This window comes from Meriones unguiculatus, chromosome 7 (assembly GCF_030254825.1).
Source record: "Meriones unguiculatus strain TT.TT164.6M chromosome 7, Bangor_MerUng_6.1, whole genome shotgun sequence".
Classification (NCBI taxonomy): Eukaryota; Metazoa; Chordata; class Mammalia; order Rodentia; family Muridae; genus Meriones; species Meriones unguiculatus.
The window spans coordinates 60,236,408-60,256,532 of NC_083355.1; the positions used below are offsets into that span (position 1 = coordinate 60,236,408).

The 20,125-nt window shown below is 41.2% G+C and overlaps 1 protein-coding gene across 2 annotated transcripts in view; it reads left to right on the forward strand.

Annotated features, from left to right (window-relative positions):
• LOC110559683 (signal recognition particle subunit SRP54) overlaps positions 1-20,125 on the forward strand; it is a 66,585-nt gene that overhangs the window by 28,222 nt on the left and 18,238 nt on the right. Inside the window, exons 12-16 of one of the 2 annotated variants that reach the window (XM_021655236.2) lie at positions 998-1,071; positions 1,405-1,513; positions 7,486-7,656; positions 10,990-11,085; positions 13,267-15,364. In XM_021655236.2, the coding sequence (XP_021510911.1) occupies positions 998-1,071; positions 1,405-1,513; positions 7,486-7,656; positions 10,990-11,085; positions 13,267-13,358 (542 nt within the window). In that variant the 3' untranslated portion in view covers positions 13,359-15,364. Of the gene's footprint in view, positions 1-997; positions 1,072-1,404; positions 1,514-7,485; positions 7,657-10,989; positions 11,086-13,266; positions 15,365-20,125 lie in introns of those variants that run through there. The other variant, XM_060387507.1, reaches the window with a different exon arrangement.

The following is a 20,125-nucleotide window of genomic DNA, read 5'->3' on the forward strand; positions in this document are numbered from 1 at the left end:
CAATTCTGTAGTATGTCCATTTTTCCTCCAATCAGTTTATTTCATGCCTCTGATTTCTCCCTTAATCTATTATCACTGTTATTATTTGTGTGCCTGAGATAAGTGTGTGTGTGGTGAGATAAGAATGTGGTGGCATGTATATGAAGATCAGAGGACAGCTAAATCAGTTCTCTACTTCCAACTTTCTGTGGTTCCCAGGGATTGAACTCAGGTCGTTAGGTTGCATGGCAAGTACCTTTAACCACTGAGCCACCTGACCAGCCCCACATCATTTGTTTTTGACACAGAATCTTTCTTTCTAGCCCTGGCTGGCTTCAGACTTGCAATCTTCTCAGTCTCCTGAATGTTGTGATAACAAGTGTGAGCCACTGTGCCAGCAGATTATTAGTTTTATAATCATCAGTAAAGTTATATAACTATTTATTTAGACTGAGACTATATAGCCCTGGCTGTTCTGAAACTCACTGAGTAGACTAGGCTGTCTCAAACTCACAGGACCCAGCTGCCTTTGCTGGGATTAAAGGCATTATTTGAGTACTATTTCATCCTCAGTCTATTTTCCTAATCATGGCTAGCTAAGCTATTAACACATTATGGATATTATAAATCATTTTTGCTATTTTATATTTTTGCCTGTAATACATAGGAGTTTTAGGAGTTTTGCCGTTCTTTATTCTCTTTAGTTTTTACTGTATCCAAGCCTTTTAATTGTAGCCATTTTATTACGTGTAGTTTATTATGTGTAGTCTGCCTTGTTTCTAAGGTTTTGTGTGTTTGCATATAGCTATCTAATGTGCTAGAGCAGTAGGCTTCTCTGAGACGCTCTCTGACCGTGTAACTACTACTGCTCATCGAATTCATCCTTTCTTCCACGTGCAAGGAATGTTCGTTGATTGGATAGTATGCTCCAAGATAAATTTGTTAAAGGGAAATACTAGCTTCATGAATGGAAATGTACATTTTCTGTTGTATCTGAATTGTTTGTATTGCATTTCAGGTCAGTTTACGTTGCGAGACATGTATGAACAGTTTCAGAATATCATGAAAATGGGCCCATTCAGTCAGATCTTGGTTAGTTACCCTTAAATATTTCTAAGTTCCTTTATATTTTTTAGTGTTCATCTTAGAAATCAAGTTTAGTATACTGAAAAGTAGCAGGCATGACTATAACCTGCCTTATTATCATATACCAATTTTGTAAAATAGTGAATTTTGGTACGACATCTTCATGAGTTTACATAATGTATTGTGTTTGTTTTTCATTGTAATTTCTAAGGACAAATATACTTGCATTAATTATTTGGATAAAATGGATCTTTTAAAAATTAATTTCAAAGCTAGTATTAAATACTGACATTTTGAGCAATAGTAAATCATTGCTGACTATGTTTAAATCTGTTTTAGGGGATGATTCCTGGTTTTGGAACAGATTTTATGAGCAAAGGAAATGAACAGGAGTCAATGGCAAGGCTAAAGAAGCTGATGACGATAATGGACAGTATGAATGATCAAGGTAAGACAGTAGATGAGTCGCCTGAGGGCCATATTTGGTATCAGCAAGTTTTGAGTTTCTTCTTTTTTCTTCTTTTTTTCTTTTTTTTTTTTTTTTTTTTTTGGCAAAATGGAGGAAAATGAGACCAAAAGTATATTTTTAGGTAGATTTGGAGTAACCTGTAAGCTCTGACTTAAAGGTTGCGATCATTGAGCTGAGTCATCGAGAGGAATGAGAAGTGTAACAGTTCTTTAAATGAGTTCTGAAGAAAAAAATTGTACATTTTTATTATGTTGATAGAAATAAATGGGGAAAAGTGCAGTCAGTTTTGAAAAAAAATCCTGGGATTAAAAGAATTAAATGTTGGCTAGATGTGGAGGTTCACTTCTTTAATCCGGCATTTGAGAGGCAGAGGTAAGTGGATCTTTTTAATGCCAGCCTGGCCTGCAAGTTCCAGTATAGTCAGCCCCTGTCTCAAAATAATGAGGGTTTGGAAGGATGGCACAGCAGCTAGCGGTGTTGGCTGCTCTCCAGAGGTCCTGAGTTCAATTCCCAGCAGCCACATGGCAGCTCACAATCATCTATGAAACTGTAGTCCCATCGGATCCGATACCCTCTTCTGGTGTGCAAATGTACATGCAGACAAAATACCCATCTATGTACATTAAAAATCTCTTTAAAAGTCCTTTATAAATCAATAATCAAGTAAATCCAAATTTTTAAATTCTTTTCAACAATTAATCTTCCAGTGTACCTTTTAAACCTGTAGGAGGAAGAAAATTGAACCATGTTGCAGACTCCTTTTACTTTGTCATCCTGCCTTTTTCCATTTTGATTAAGTTCAACAATCAGTATTACCAATTTCTGCACACTGAAAAAGGAAGATTTATTATTATTTATTATTAGTAATATTTTTGTTTCCTGAGATAGGGTTTCATGTAGTTCAGGCCAGCTTCATATAGCTGTTTTATTTAGTCCTTCGTTCATTGGCATTCCTAATCCCAGGACCTCATTCTAAAAGTGTGTGTGTGCCTGTGTGCGCATGCGTTGTGTGCGTGTGACCTCTTTAAATGTGTGTGTGTGTGTGTGTGACTTCTTATTTTTCCTAGGAGTATGCTAGCATGTATCAGGTTTTTAGGTCTAATACTTTGTTACTTGCCTTTTGCCCTTAGTTGAGAGACAAAGAGACAGAGTGAAAATTCTTTGACCTTTGGCTCATTTAGCTTATATGATTATGAAAAACTACCCTCCTAGCCCTCCTCATGCATTTTCAGGATCACTCTTAAATTTTTCAAGATGTTTGGCTATAAAAAAAAAATCTTTTTCTGTAGCTCCATTCTTTCCCTATCAACTGACTGTCTTTTGTTTTTTGAGTGTGTAGCCCTGGCTGTCCTGCAGTTTGCCTTGTGGACCAGGCTGGCTGGGAGATCTCCCTGACTCTGCCTCCCCGGTGCTGAGAGTAAAGACACGTGCTACTGCATCCAGCTTTCTGCTCTCCATTTTGAAAGCTACTCTTTTCTTTTCTCTTTCCCCTGCAGACTGTAATAACTGTAGCTGTTCCTCAAGTATTTGCTCTGGCACTGTCATGAATACTGTACAAATATAGACCATTTAATCATCACAGCCTTTAAGGAACATAGTTCACTATTATCTATCTTTTCCAGGTAAAAATGAGGTATAATCACAGTGAGTAAATTTTCCCAAGGTCTGGACAGTAGAGAGGCTGGGGTCCAACCTAAACTTTTTGCTTGGGCGCCTATCCTCAGTCACTGTGGGATACGTGATGGCTCTCCAGCTTTGAGAACCTTATATTTATGCCTGGCAGGGGAGCATATACAGGAATAGGAATGCCAGGTAAACACATTTTGGTTTGACATGTTAACAAACACTGCTTACATGTAAATTAAATTAATACAAATTAAATTAAATGTAATTTAAAGTGTAAGTTAAAATTCTATAATTAAAAACAAAATTACATGCACTTCCTTAATTAATTATTCGATTCCCACAAGCTTATTTATAGTTTCAGTAAAATCCCAATCTCTAGGTGGGTGGTACACACTTGGGAGGTGGAGGCAGGAGGAATAGGAATTCAAGGTCATTCTTGAGCTGATGAGGCTGGTCAGCTACATGAAACCCATCTCAGGAAACAAAAATACTACTACTAATAAATAAAAATAAAGTCCCAATAAAACCTTCCTTTTTCAGTGTGCAGAAATTGGTAATATTGATTGTTGAACTTAATCAAAATGGAAAAAGGCCTACATACTACGTATGGTGTCCACATCTGTGGTCCTAGCACTGAGGCATGAGTACAGTGAGTGAGTGAGCATGAAGCCAGCCTGGGCCAGCAACACCTGGTTTCAGAGAAACTGAAAAATAAAAACAGTCTAAAAAGAGAAAAGGTCAAGAATAGCCAAACATCTTGAAAATTTTAGATGAAAGCGTTCTTTTTTCACTCAGAATCATTAAGATATTCTATAACACTGTCTTCTAGAAACCTTACATTTTACTTCATTCTGCATCTGTAACTCTGAATTTGTCTCTCTGTAGGAAGTCAGTTGACCCTGCTGTAGTTAATGAAGACCGTCTTAACTGCACTGCTCTTTGTCACCATTCTTGGCAGAAATCAGTGCTTATGTGAATTTGTTCTGCTTTTAAACTCTGGGTTTTGTCTTTTTTGTTTTGTTTTTCATTTCATACATTTGTTCTGTAGGATTTGTTGTTTTGTTTTTTTACTATATAACCCTAGCTGGCTTGTAACTTGTTAGGTAGACCAAACTAGCTTCAAACTCAAAAGAGATCTCCTGCCTCTGCCTTCTGAGTGTCAGGATATAAAGCGTGTGCCACCGTGCCTACCTTCATGCTGTACCTTTGTACTAAACCGTGCAGTCTTGTATTCCTTGTGTGTGAATGTCAGGCTGTCTCATGCTAGCTAGCCACTGGAGTGGCTGAGGCCACTTAACTTTTTATAATGAACGGAATTTATTATTGTTGTTGTTGTTTTATGTATATGGGTGTTTTGCCTCCATGCATGTCTATGCACAGTGTGTGTTCTGTGCCTGGGGAGGTCAGAAGATAGCGTTGGATTTCTTGAAACTGGAGTCAGCTGAGAGCCATTGTGTGGGTACTGAGAAACAAGCACTGGTCCTCTGCAAAAATCAGGCGTGCTCTTAGCCACTGAGCGAACTATCCCTCTACCCTGATTGATTTGATTTTACTGTTTTGAGACAAGTTTTATCTGTATAGTTCTGGCCGTCCTGGAACTTGCTCTGTAGACCAGTCTGACCTCGAGCTCAGAGATTCCCCTGCCTCTGCCTCTCAAATGCTGGAATTAAAGGCATGCACCACCATTCCCCAACTGCTTCCAAATCCCATTTTAAAAAACTTACTTAGTTACTTAATGGCAGGGGGTAGAGGGACTTGGAATACATTTGTGGAGGAAAACCAACTAGGGGAAGTTGGTTTTCTCCTTCTCCCATGTGAATTTTAAGGATTGAACTCAGGTTATCAGGCTTGGCAACGAGCTCCTACTGAGGCATCTAGAATGCTTATTAAGGGATGTTAGGGATGTTATAAAGAGAATGTTGGACTGGGCATATCATCTGTCACTCAAGAGGCCAGGACAAGAAGATCATAAGTTTGAGGCCAGACTGGGGTATAGTGAAAAAGAGACTGAAAGGTATCTGTTATGTCTGTATTCTGATTTTATTTTCCTTGTTTTGTATGAATATGTATGTTTGGGATTTTTTGTTTGATTGTCACATTATAGAAGTTTTCTGCCCCCCTCCTTTTTTATCCTTTTTGAAACAAGGTTTACTATATAGCTCAGGCTGCCTGGAACTTCTGATTCTTTTGCCTCAACTTTCTGAATGTGTATGATGCCTACCATGTATAGCTGAAAGTGGAGACTTTGACTTGAGTCCACCTCATTCCTTACATTGCGTACAAGTAAAGGCTGAAGAGCTTCACCTTATATTCTGAATGATCAAAAAGCTAGAGGGGACTCCTACGCACACTACAAAAGCATTAGAATATTACCAGGTGTAATTTCTCTATAGGAAATGCAAGACTTTCTCTTTTAATTACACATAGAGTCTTCTGTCTTCTACTTGCTTGTGAGGTCTAAATTTGTGAAGTAGAAGTTAGCAGCGCTTAGGGTGGAATGAAGGTGAGTGCTTCTGTTCTGTGTTTGAAGTATGCCGTATTCTTGTTATATGTGGAGGACATAGAAAGAACGGCATGTAGAATACAAAGTGATAAAGTTTCAGAAGTCCTCAGTCATCCTCCCCCGCCCCCCTTCTAAAGCCAGGTCTTTGTAGCCCTAGCTGGCCTGGAACTTGCTGTGTAGACCGAACTTCAAATTTACAGATATTCTTGCCTCCGCCTCCTGAATCATGGGATTAAAGGTACGTGCCACAATATCTGTTGGTTCTCAGAATGTTCTGTTTAAATTGTAGGTAAAATATACATAGTTTGGTTTGTTCTTTTTATTCTAATGCTATAAATATTTTATTTTCTACTTTAAAAAATTTAAATTAGGAGCAAAAATGACAAAACAGTAACATTTATTAAATCTGTTTTTTTTTTTTTTAAGATTCATTTATTATTTTTATATTATTCCTGCATGTGTGCCTGTAGGCAAGAGGTTTACCAGATCCCATTATAGATGGTGTGGTTGCTGGGAATTGAACCTTTGGAAGAACAGCCAGTACTCTTAACCCCTAAGCCATCTTTCCAGCCCCTTGAATCTTTTTTTGTGGTTTGACCATTTAATATGTCTGTTGTTCTTGTATATATTTTATAATGTAGAGACAGAAAAATGAAATTTTATCTCTGTAAAAAGAAACAAGCTGGGGAGATGGCTCATGGAGTGAGAACACTTGCTGTGAAGCAAGAGGACTGAATTTCAGATCCTCAGAATTCTTGTACAGAAGCCAGGCATGGCTGTACAGTCCTCCAACCCTTGTGCTGAGGAGTGGAGACAAGGCAGATCCTAGGAGCTTGCTGGCCCAAACACCAAGTGTCAGGTTCATTGAGGGACCTTATGCCAAACATAAATTTGGAGAGTTGACACAAATGTAGACACATGTAATCACCTCCCCTCCACCTCCCACCCCCATATATGAGGTTGGTGATATAGCTCAGTTGGTAGAGTGCTTGCCTAGCATACAGTAATCTCTGTTAGAACCCAGTAAACAGGTATGGTATCAAACACCTATAATCCCAGCATTCAAGAAACTCAAGGTCATCCTCAACTACAAAGAGATTTTGACCTTGTCTCTAAAAAATAAAAACAAATAATAAACTGTGTCTATAAAACACTCTGAAGTTTTAGATTGCCCATTTGAATTTCCTTTTTGAGTCAGTTCTTGTTCAGTCCCAGGTTTGTTTGTTTGTGAGACAGGGTTTCTCTGTGTAGCCTTGGCTGTCCTGTATTCTCTCTTTGTAGTCCAGACTGGCAGTCACAGAAGCCGGCCTGCCTCTGCCTTCCTGAGTGCTGGGATTACAGGCGTGGGCCACTGCTGCCAGGTTTATTTATTTATTGTTCATATAGTATTCTGACTGCAGGTGAGCCGGCGGACTAGAAGAGGGCGCCGGATCTCATTACAGGTGATTGTGAGCTACCATATGGGTGCTGGGAACTGAACTCAGGACCTTTGGAAGAATAGCCAGTGCTCTTAACCTCTGAGTCATCTCTCCAGCACCGCTCCCACCCCTTTTTTAAAGACAGGGTTTCTCTCTTGGACTTGCTTTGTAGACCAGGCTGGCCTCAAACTCACAGTTGTACACCTGCCTCTGCCTCCCAAGTGCCGGGTTTACAAGCTCAGTCCCAGGTTTTGTCCCAAGTTTTTTACTTGACTTTATTTTTATTTTCTGATGAACATGTTTTCATTTTTAGGACTAGAGGTGTAACCCAGAGACAGAGTGCTTGGCTACTGTGGTAATGAATGATAATTTTCTGTAATGAAGTCATTTGTCTTTGTCCGCAGAACTGGACAGTACAGATGGTGCCAAGGTTTTTAGTAAGCAACCAGGTAGGATCCAAAGAGTTGCCCGAGGGTCTGGTGTGTCAACAAGAGATGTTCAGGAACTTCTGACACAGTATACCAAGTTTGCACAGATGGTGAAGAAGATGGGAGGCATCAAAGGGCTTTTCAAAGGTAAGGGGCGGCGGGGGAAACACATTATCACTAAAAGAACAAATTAAGAAACAAAATGTTAAAGCCAAGTAGTCCCGTACCGGGAAGGCCACTGCTGAATTTCATGTTGTAGGGGTTGGTAGGGCCTGCCTGAGTCCCTGAGCTCATCTCAGTACCAAAGAAAAAAAGAAGGTAATCTGAACTAACTGTCAAAGTCAAGTACAATCAGGATTTATTATGTGGTACATGGTTTATCTGTTTTCAGAATAAAGGTGGTGTAAGACCTGGGGTCTCACAGCTCAGGAGTTTAAGATCACACCCTTCCCAGAAACTCTCCCAGACCAAGACTCATTGCAAAAGCAAGAGGTTTATTAACCATTGTGCAGTGGGTCACCCCTGCTGGTCAGCAAAGAGTGGCACCTGGAAACAAAGGCCTTTAGGTTTTTAAAAGAAAAATTACGGGAGATTTGAAGTTGCAGTCTTGGCAATTTAGGATTGGATGAGGAAGCAATAAAGTAAGATAATTGGTTACTTAGGTGCTCAAGCTTGGCCAGTCCTGCCAAGTGTGGATGCAGCTGCAATTGAAGGTGGGGGTGGTTAGCTCATCCTTGAAGATTAGGGGCTGTGGACTTTTGGCTGGAGGTCAAAAGCTACTCAGAAGAAGTCTAGATTCGTTGCTAAGAAATGCTATCTCAAAGACAAGGGTCTGGTTGTTCTTTTTGCTGAGTGAAGGTCATTGCTTGCTTGCCTTTTTTTTTATATCTGTCCTCACAGATAGGGTCACATTCCTTCATTCTCTGGAAAGGTACTAAGAGGCTTTAGCTTAACCTGGACCTAAAACTCAAAACTATAGGCTTTAGAAGACATACAGGTTACAAAGTTAGCCTAACCCTTTCAATGGTAGACTGTTGAAAAATTTTTACTTTTATCAACATACATAGTATAGAATATTTAGAGAACATAAAAGTAGAAAAAAACATCTCTTTCTTTTCCTGAGAGAATCCCACAAATCCTATTTAAGATAATAGTTGCTATAGCTACTGATTATTTTTCCATATTTTTAGAAAGTTTATTTATTATTTATACAGTGTTCTGTCTGCATGTGTACCTGCATGCCAGAAGAAGGCTCCAGATATCACTAGAGATGTTTATTAGCCACCATGTGGTTGCTGGGAATTGAACTCAGGACCGTTAGAAGAGCAGCCAGTGCTCTTAACCTCTGAGCCTTCTCTCCAGCCCCATTTTTCTATATTGCCAAACATTCTTCAGAATGTAATGACTGACTTGGTTGGGTATTGCGTGCTTGCACTCCCAGCATTCTTCCCTCTCCCCTGCATCCAGCCCTCTTCACCACTGCTCAGGAAAGAGCAGGCCTTCCAGGGACATAACCATAAGAAGCTGCAATAAGACCAGGCACCTACTCTGACATCAAGACTGGATAAGGCAACCCACTAGAAGGAAAAGGGTCCCACAGGCAAGCAAAAGAGTCAGAGACAGAGCCAAGCGCTGTGGTGCATTCCTGCAATCCTAGCACTCTGGGAGGCAGAGGCAGGCAGGTCTCAGTGAGTTCGGGGCCAGCCTGGTCTACAGAGTGGGTATAGGACAGCCAAGGCTACACAGAGAAACGAAGAAAACAAAACAAAACAAAACCATAAACAAAACAGTCAGAGACAGCCTGTGATCCCACTTTAGGAGTCCCACAAGAACACTGTGCTACACAACCATACCTATATACAAAGGACCTCCGTCACGTGCTGCAGGCTTCCTGATCTCTCTGAGCCCTCTTGAGTCCTCACAGACTCTTGACCTTAGGTGACTCTGTTGACTTGTGGTATCCTTGATCCTCTGGCTTCCTCCCCCTCCTCTGCAGGACTTCCCAAGCTCTGCCTAATATTTGGCTGTGAGGCTCTGCATTTGTTCTTATTAGTTGCTGTTAAGAAGTCTCTTAGATGACAATTATGCTTTAAACTTCTTTTTTTTTTCTTTCCGTTTTTGGAGACAGGGTTTTCTGTGCATAGCCCTGGTTGTCCTGGACTCACTTCTTAGACCAGGCTGGCCTCTACCTCACAGCACTTCACCTGCCTCTGCCTCCACGAGTGCTGGGATTAAAGGCATGTGCCACCACACATGGCTAAACTGATATTTTTTTCAATGAAGTAACTTTTGCCAAACAAACACTACAGAGGTTTCTATTTCAAGTACCACTTGATTAGTGAAGCTCTTGTGTCTTCTGTATTGAGGTGGTTGATATTTCTTTCCTGAATCATCTGGGATACATCCAGGCAACCCAGGAGCACCTGACGCTCCTGGGAACTAAAAAGATCCATTTGATCTTTTGGAGTTCTGTGAGCACACTGGTGCACAGGCAGTGCCGTCTCCACGTAGTGGTCCTCCAGGCTTCCCTGCTCCTCTTGGGCCCTAGCGGAGTCTACTTAGCTTTGCTGGCTGTTACACTGTAGTGTGCACTTGGGCCCCTGGGGAGAGGAGGGAAAAACTGTTACGTAGTTGCTGTTGCACCAGTTGGTACCACTCAGGCAGTTCTGCTTATCTTGGATCATCGGGTTTATACTAACAACATCCAGGAAAACCATAGCTTTAAAAAAGCACTTCTAGCTGGGCTGGGTGTCTCAGACCTTTGATCCCATTACTCCGGAAGCAGAAGTGTAGTTCTCCTGCCTGGGGAGCTGTCTCCTACCAGCCCATGAAGTCAGGAGGGGCGTGAGATGAGGACAGTTCTGTGAGCACTGTTCGGGATGACACACCCCAGGAACCACTTCAGGGAGCTGGTTCAACTCTAATGCCAGAGAACAAAGGCTGTATAAGCCCCTAGGTGTACATAATTGGTTGGAACTAGGCATTTGCATTAAACAGCATGCTCCTACCATATAAGCAGGAACACAGTGCCTAATTATCTTATAGACAAGGGGAGGAGAGAGCTGAGAAGGGAGCTGTGTCAAAGGCCATGTAATGTGGTTGGGGCATCTGTCTATAGACACACTCTCCAGATGAAGTCAGGCAGAGAGCAGGAGGCCCTGCTGGGAGAGGGAGTCCTGAACCTTAAGGCCGAGCTCAGAATGGCTGGCTCTCTGGACTGGGAGGACTGCAGCCTCCAACAGCAGTGTCCTCCCAACACTGAGGCAGGGGGAATCTCTGTCTGGGGTGGCTTATGTAGCAAGTTCCAGGCCAGCCAGGGATAATGCAGTAACAACAGGAAAAACCCTTCAGATGATCCTTTATATACTTTCTTGTGTTTTTCCTCTTAAGAAAAAAAATTAATTTAGAAAAAGATTAATAATCTGTGTATGACATTTTACACCACATCATATACTAACTAAAATTTTTTTGTTTTATTAGGTGGTGATATGTCTAAGAATGTGAGTCAGTCACAGATGGCAAAATTGAATCAACAAATGGCCAAAATGATGGATCCACGAGTTCTTCACCACATGGGTAAATATAAATTCTTGGTCAGTTGTAATGGGCAGTTTAATTTCTAAGGGTTGTGGTTTAATGGTAAGCTTTCTGTAGTGTATAGGAAAACCTATTTAAAAGATAAGTGGTTGAAGGGAGCTGACCATCTGAATCCTGACTGACTACTTAATCATTCTAGATGAGGAAAAGTTTTTTGAACAGTTTTTTAAAGAACTTTTTGAGTATCAGTCGGTATCTATATGTGTGTCTGATGTATATGGTGTGAATGTGTGTGCTCATGCTACTGCTCTCATGGGGGAAAAAAAAGAAAGAAACTTAAAAAAAAAAACTAACTCCAGCCTCAGCCTTGCCTTCTACCTTGCTGAAGCAGTGTCTGTCTGTGTTTGCTGCTGCTCTGTGTAGGCCAGGCCAGCTGGCTCACAGCCTCAATCTTGCTGAGTGTTGAGATTACAGATGCATGTAGCTTTCTGCATGGGTTCTGAGAACTAAATGTGGACATCAGGTTCAGCAGCTAGCACTTTTACCCACTGAACCGTAACCACAGCTTAAAAATAAGCTGGGGTTTTATTTTTGTTCTCTGCTGCCACCTGTGTTGGGGGTGGTATATGCATGTTTATGCCAGTACAAGTACACATGGCAACCAGACATTTGCTATCCAGTGTCTTCCTCTGTTGCGCTCCACATTTTTAAAGGTGGAGTCTCTAGCTGAACTCACCTGGACCTTGCCGTGTCAGCCAGGCGGGCTGGCAGGCCACTGAGCGCCAAGGGTCCACGTTCTCTGCACTGCTCCCCACCTCCCAGCTGCTGTGCAGGTCTGGGTCCAGATTCAGTCCTCATGCTTGTGCAGCAAACAGGCACTCTCCCCAGGGGGCCATCTGCCAAGCCCATTGTTTTCTAGTCTTTAAAAACTATGTTCTTTTTATTTACTTGGGGATATGAGGAGGTGGTATGTGAGAGAGGGTCTCACTTTGTAGCCCTGTCTGTCCTCCCTGGTATGAGGGCCAGGCTGCCTTTACCTCAGAGAGATCCACCTGCCTTTTCCTCCCAAATGCTGGAATTAAAGGTTCTGCCACCATTTCTGACTCTTCAGGTGTGATTTCTTTTGTATGGGGCAGGGGGGTCGTCATTTGAGATAGGATTTCAGGTAGTCCAAGCTGGCCTAGATCTTGCTGTATAGTTGAGTTTGGTCTGGAGCTTCTGACTTCCTGCCTCTATCTCCCAAGTGCTGGGATTATAAATCTTGAGTGCTAGGGATTGAACCCAGAGCCTTTGTGCATTTTGTGTTTTAATTTTTATTGTTTATTTATTTTTGAGCCAGGTTTTTCTGTGTGGCCCTGGCTGTCCTGGACTTGCTTTGTAGACCAGGCAGGCCTCAAACTCACAGAGATCCCCCTGCCTCTCCCTCCCTGAGTTGCTGGGATTACAGGCATGTGCCACTGCGTCCTGTGACTTTTCCCTATTTTTGATTTGGGTATTTATAGATAATATTTTTCAGGAGATGTGACAAATGACATTTACTGTAGTTCTAGGCACATAGTAAGTGCTTAGCAATGGTGAATTATTTTTTCCTTAAATACTTTGAAATACAGCTCCCACCCCCCACTGATCAGTTAAAACTAATTCTAGTTCTAGGAAGACTTAGTCTTGACAGAGAGCATGCTCTGTTTGGATTTCTTGATTGTGGACAGAAACAATGCTGAAACCTTTTTGTGTTTTATTCGTCATGGTAACTTCATGAAGCATTTTTTTTTTCATTTTCTTTTTTAGATAATAAAGCAAATGTCACACTTTTTAATTTGGTATATTCTTTTTTAATTTTTATTTTTTAATGTATTAATTACAGTTTATTCACCTTGCATCTTCTTTAAAAATATTTATTTATTTTTACTATGTATGCAGAGTTCTGCTTACATGTACACCTGCATGACACAAGAGGACACCAGATCTCATTACAGCTGGTTGTGAGCCACCATATGGTTGCTGGGAGTTAAACTTGGGACCTTTGGAAGAGCAGTCAGTCCTCTTAACCTCTGAGCCATCTCTTCAGCCCTCACTTTGTGTCTTAATTTGGTATATTCTTAAAGGCTACTGACTAAATTACTGTCAGGACACTATTTTTAGAAGTTAAAGTACTTACTCATTAGGCAAAACCATTTCAGAGTTTGCTCAGTGTTGACCTGTTTTCTCCTTTTCCTCTAGGTGGCATGGCAGGACTTCAGTCAATGATGAGGCAGTTTCAACAAGGTGCTGCTGGCAATATGAAAGGCATGATGGGATTCAATAACATGTAAAGACACTGCCTTAATATAAACTGACGTGGTTGATTATGTTATCTACTGAGACCTCAGAGTTTCCCTCCCTTTTGCAAATGGGGAAGAAGAATTTCCTTGCCTGTCTTGCCCTCATTCTTTTGTCTTACCCTTTCCTTGTCTTTCTTCCCTGATTTGATGTTTGGGAGGAGTGCCTGGTTTTCTGCGGAAGTCATAATTTCTGCTTTAAATCTATAAATTTTCACCGTCATAACACTTCTTAAGTTAAACAAATCATGTTGTAAAATTTAGTACTTAAAGGTTTTTTAATTGTCTCAAAGGCCAAGCATACATTTATAAACAGTCATGATCAGTAAATTACATGATACTGAAGAAAAAGTGCTACAAAATAAAGTTCAAGTGATAAGTTAAAGGGTCGTTAACTTTCTTTATGGTTTAACATTGTCAGTGTACCACCCAGAAAGTAAACAAAATGCCAGCAGATACATTTGAATTGAGATAAGGTAGAATAATTTAATCATGAATATTAGGAAATGTTATTTATTTTAGAATAAAATAATTATTACAAAAACTTTTGCCATTTAAATTAAAATCAAGAATTTGGTTACAGTTAATAGTGTATGATGTTTTGTATCAAACTTAAATTTTTTACATGTTTTTGGAATCTCTTGGTCCTTGATTGTTTTTAAAGCCATTTTGTGTTTCTTACATGCTATTGAAAATGATCTGTTTTGATAATAGATAATACATAAATTTGCTAATAGGAAAGTAATAATAAATTATTAGGCCTTGATTTTATGTCTTACTAATAAGGCCATGACAAAGTTGGTTGGGTCATTGGTAACTCTTGTTGTGTGTGTCTTTGTGGGTGTACTTGTGCCATAGCATATGTATGGAGGTCAGAGAACAACTTTTTTTGGTTTTGTTTTTGAGATAAGTTCCCACTGTGTAGCTCTGGTGGTCCTGAGCTCACTCTGTAGACCAGGCTGGCCTCAAAATCACAGAGATCCGCCTGCCTCTGCCTCCTAAGTGCTGGGATTAAAAGCCTGGGTCACCATGTTGGGTTCCAGAGGACAACTTGAGAAGTCATTTCTCTCATTTCACCATGTGGATCCAGGGATTGGAGACAGCTCAGGCACACTTGGCACCAGTGCTTTTACCCACTGAGCTATGACATTGGTCATTGGCCACAGTTTAAAAAAAAAAAAAAAAAAGCATGTGTGTGCATGCGTGTGTGTGTGTGTGGTGTGTGTATTCCTGCCCATGCCAGGGTACATATAATTGGAAGTCAAGCAACCTCAGGTGCACATCCTTGCCTTTGACATTGTTTAAAACAGGCTCTCTTGTTGGCTTCTGTATAGCCAGGCTAGCTGGCCTTCAGGAGTCTGGGTTTTCTTTAGTTTTAACCTTCCATCTTGCTGTGGAAGTACTGGGACTACACTGATAGCCTGTCTACCTTTTGTTGGTTTTTGGGATCAGTCTGGTCTGGAACTAACGACAAGTCTCCTGCTTCAGCCTCCTGAATGCAGGAATCTGTAAAGTTACCATTCTTCGAAAAGTATTCTCATAAATAATGCAGTTCAGTTGGTCATGGTAGCGCTTAGATTAGGAGGTTGAGACAGAAAGATCATGAATTGGGGGCAGCCTAACTTATGTAGACTCTGTCTCAAAAACCAAAACTATAACAAAAAGAATGCAACTGCATTTTTTTTTTTTTTTTTTTTTTTTTTTTTTGCTTAGGTACAGTTTTTTGTTTTTGTTTTAGATAGAGATATTATAGCTAATAATTGTTTAGTAGAGGACTAAGATTTACCTGCTGGGCATTGTATGTATCCATGGAAAAATTGCATATTTTGTGTTCTGCAAAAGTGGTATAGCAAGATACCGCTATAGAGATCTGAAACCAGAGACAATGTTGATTATACTTTGCACACTACATTTTCTGGGTATACATGTTAGTGATTTCTGTTTTCTGGGTATTTTGCTTTGACTTAATAAAGGTAAATGAGATGAACCTTTGGCCATAACATCCTGAATGCCTTCTGCATGAGTTTTGATATTTTTTGTCTGATTCAAACTTTTATTTTTCAGAAACTAAACAGTGGCAAGAAAAGGACAGTTAAAGATAAGGATGCCCCTTGTTCAGTGTATTAGTAAGGGTTCTCTAGAGTCACAGAGACTCTAGACTCTTCTACACACACAAATACACACAGCTAAGTTGGTCTTTTACATATGCTAGAATTCCAAATAAGTAGGTTCCAGTGGGGCCAATAAAGAAATGGATGTGCTAGCAAGGTGAGGGCAAGCAGACAAAGAACAAAAGCTTCCTTTTATGTGTTTTTTTGTTTGTTTGTTTGGTTTGGTTTGGTTTGGTTTTGAGACAGTTTCTCTGGGCAGCTCTGGCTGTCTTGGAGCTTGTTTTGTAGACAAAATTGTCCCCGAACTTGCAGAGATCCATCTGCCTCCAGAGTGCTGGGCTTAAAGGTGTGTGCCACCACTGCCCAGCTTTCTATGTTCTTATATAGACTTCCAGCAGAAGGTATGGCCATGTTAAAGGTGTGTCTTCCTCCTTCAAGATCCAAATTAAAGGCCTGTGTTTCCCAGTCTTAAGATCTGTATCAAAGCTGTGTGTCTTCCCACCTCAAGATCCGGATCAAAGGCGTGTAGCTTCCTACCTCAAAGGTCTGGACCAGAAGTGTATCCACCTATTTCAAACCAAGCAGAAAATCTTATTTCAAGCTTTTGAGAATCTGGCATTTTCCCAACTTGAGACATTAAATGCATTAAATATTGCATAGCACTGGACTGCTAAAGTTTATTATAAAGTTGCTTAAATATATGCAAACAAAATACCCTAGCTGGCTTAAACAGAATGCTTACAGAATTATAAGACAAAAACAAAGTTAGAAATTAAGTAGCAACAAAGTAAGCTAAAAAGGGTAGATAGCAAATTTAAATGTTTATTTTTTGAGATAATAGAATTATATAATTTCCCCCTTCTTTCCTCCTTCCAAGCCCTCCCGTATACTCCATCCCTTACTCTCTCAGATTCATGGACGCTCTACTTGTTGTAACATGTATGTGTATGTTTCATATGTATACATACACAGTCTCACAGCAGACTCCCTGATCCTCCAGCTCTTAGAGTCTTCTTGCCCCTCTTTTGAAATACTCACTGAGCCTTAGGTACAGGAGTGTTTTGTAGCAGTATCCACTAGGACTGGGTTCCACAACTCTGCATTTTGATTGATTGTTGCTTCCTTAATGGTCTCTCTCTGTTGCAAGGAGAAGTTTCTTTGATGAGGGTTAGGACTGTATCTGTGGGTACAAGGACAAACATTTGGAATGTAATTAAGAGTTATGCTGGCTTCCTAAAGTGGAAGTTGTAGATTCTCCTCCAAGATCTATGACTTCACTAAATCCTGGGTAGTTGGTTAGGTTTCCAGGATCAGGCGTAATTTCTAGTTCAGTTAGAGAGCTGTTGGTACCCTGAGGTACTGTGCCACATACATGTTCCTTGCTGGAGCAAAGGCATGACAGGCATGAGCAGCTGCGAGTTCACATTTCCATCCGCAGATTGGAGGCAGGAAGAGTGACACATGGCAAATGGGAAGAGGCTTTTGAAACCTCAGCCTGCCCTGGAGATACCTCCTCCAGCAGTGCTACCCCTCCTCGTCCTTCCTAAACACACCCACCAACTGGGGTCAGGTGTTGAAGCATATGGGCCTATGGGTTTTCATGCAGACCACTGCAGCACCCAATCCAGGTGGGTCTCCCTCCGCCATTCTTCAGGCCCTAACATATTGGTTTAAATTTTAATTACAGTGTTTTGAACAGTATAGGATTTTATCAGATGTCATCTCACTGTCCTGCTTTCGGACTGAAAATTACTGGTATAATTCGTCAGCATCTCAGTTGCTAAGAGATTATCTTAAACTCTACCTCTTGCCTGTGGCATATTGTAGTAGTTAGGTGAGGTGTGTTAACTGTTCTGTGCTAATTTTTCCCAACATTTTAATTTTTGTTTTTTTGATACAGGGTTTCTCTGTGTAGCCCTGGCCATCCCGGAAGTGTAGACCAAGCTGGCCTCAAACGCACAAGGATCTCCCCGCCTCTGCCTCCTGAGTGCTGGGATTAAAGATGTGCACCCTTACTGCCCAGCCTCTCCCAATATTTTGCAAAACGGAAGAACTTTTCTGATGCTTACTGTTGCTCATCTCTGGTGTCGGGCGAAATCCTTTCACTGACTTAGAGTCTGTAGCTGGCTATTGATATCCAGGTAATTTTATGCTTTTAGAGCGAGGCTGCACCTTTGTAAGGTAGTGTGATTATGGCTATTTTACTAAGGTGACCCTTTCGATGAGTTCTTTTGGTTTGGTTTCGTTGGGGTTTTTGAGACACAGTTTCTCTGTGGAGCACCCTGGCTGTCCTGGAACTGACTTTATAGGCCAGGCTGGCTCCACCTACTTTTTTCTCTCTAAGTGCTAGGATTCAAGGCACATAGCACCAGGTAGCCAGGCTGGCGTGTGTTTATGTTTGACAACTCTTTGATCTCTCTTCCTCTAGTTGAGCATGTTATCTTTTAAATTCACTTCGCTTAAGAGATTCTTATTAGCCTAAAACAATGCATTTATCAACAATGTTTGCATCATAAATGTTAAAAAAAAAACAGAAGCGGTAAGAAATTGTATGTAGTACCTGCTAAGAGGGATAAAAAATGTGTCTGACATTAAGAAATACCCCAGCCACCCAAGAGTCAGCATCTCATTATCCTACATGTCCTGTAACACAAACCTTAGTGTATTGCTCTGAAGAAACAAAGCATTAAGAAAACAGCTACAGGGGGCTGGAGAGATGGCTCGGTGGTTCAGAGCACTGTCTGCTCTTCCACAGGACCCGGGTTCAATTCCCAGCACCCACATGGCAGCTCACAACTGTCTCCATTTCCACGAATTCTGACACCTTCACACCAATGCACAAAAAGAATAAAGTTAAATAAATTAAAAAAAAAAAAGAAAAGAAAGAAAACAGCTACAGACACCAAGAGAATGAAGGAAGGAAAACTCCAGAACAGATTGCCAAGGAATGTAGGCTTTTCTCCGATCTAGTCTAAATTAAGTAAAGAGTAACAAGTTATCAGACCTTGGGGGAAGAAAAAGAAAAGTGTCCAATCAGGACTGAAGAGAGGGCTCAGAAATAATGAGTGCTCTTCAGAGAATGGGTTCAATTCCAGCATCCAGCACCCACATGGCAGCTCTCCGCCATTTGCAGCTCTAGTTCTAGGCGACCTAACACGCTCTTCTGCCCACCCCAGGCGCTGCATACACTGCAGGCAAGACACCCGTATATAATAAGATTAAAAAGATGACATTCCTGACACTTGATTTTTTTTGACAGGGTTTCTCTACGGAGCCCTGGTAGACCTCTTCTGTAGACCAGGCTGGCCGTGAATTCAGAGATCTGCCTGCCTAATGCTGGCGCTAAAGGTGTGTGCCACCTGCCTGCCTAATGCTGGCGCTAAAGGTGTGTGCCACCGCTGCATGGCTGACATTCCTAACGCTTGTCCAGCCTAGAGAAAACAAGGTGGAGCAGCCTGCTTGTGGGTGTATTTTTTAATTTTCTAAAAAAATAATGCATTTTTATTTTAGAGCATTATTTGTTTTACTGTATGTGTGTCTATATGAGGGTGTCAAATCACATGGAACTGGAGTTATAGACAGTTGTGAGCTGCCATGTGGGTGCTAGGATTTGAACCTGGGTCCTTTGGAAGATAAGCCAATGCTCCTAACTGATGAGCCATTTCTTAAGCCCTGTATGTTTTTATTGAGCCAGATTCTTTTTTTTTTCTTTTTTTCAAATTTTTTATTTTATGTGCATTGGTATTTTGACTGTGTGTATGTCTGTGTGAGGGTGTCAGATCCCCTGGAACAGGTGTTACAGACAGTTGTGAGCTATCATGTGGGTGCAGGGAATTGAACCTGGGTTCTCTGCAAAAGCAGCCTCTGCTTTTAACAGCTGAACCATCTCTGCAGTCCTCAGATTATTCTTGTTTCCTAAATCGTACGTTTGTGTAAGTGAGTGCAGGTGCCTGCCAAGGCCAGGAGCGCTGGAGACAACACTTAGAGGCCGTTCTGAACTCACTGTAGCTGGGTGTAGAGACCAGGTTTCTCGGGGAGCAGCATGTGCTCTTTACTGTTGATCATCTTTCCTGCCCCAGACATGCTTCTTTCCAGGGATAAATGCATGACTGCATCAAGTGAGGAAAGCATAAAATGACTGCTGATATCCACATTTTAAGAGTTGCGCTTGCTTGCTTTTTATACAGGCATTAGGTGCTGGGTGTGGTGGTCCATGCCTGTAATCCCAGCACCCAGGAAGCAGAGACAGGTATATCTCCAGATTTTACGCCAGTCTGGTCTACATAATCCAGACAGCCAAGGCTACATAGTGAGATCCTGTCATAAAAAGTAGAAAGGGAGCCCAGGCAGTGGCGCACGCCTGTGATCCCAGCACTCACAGAGGCAGAGGCAGGCAGATCGCTGTGAGTTCAAGGCCAGCCTGGTCTACAAATCAAATCCAGGACAGCCAAGGCTACACAGAAAAGCCCTGTCTCTCATTCATCAGACGGTATCACTTTATAAGTCTCCAGTGTCTACCTCAAGAGCTGTGGGATCACTTTTCCTTTAAACCAGCTTACATCACAGTAGCATAATACAATAAAGCAAGAGCTCACCCTTATCTTTATGATTATTTCTTAAGCAGTCTTCATTGGGAAAATTATGTCCTTA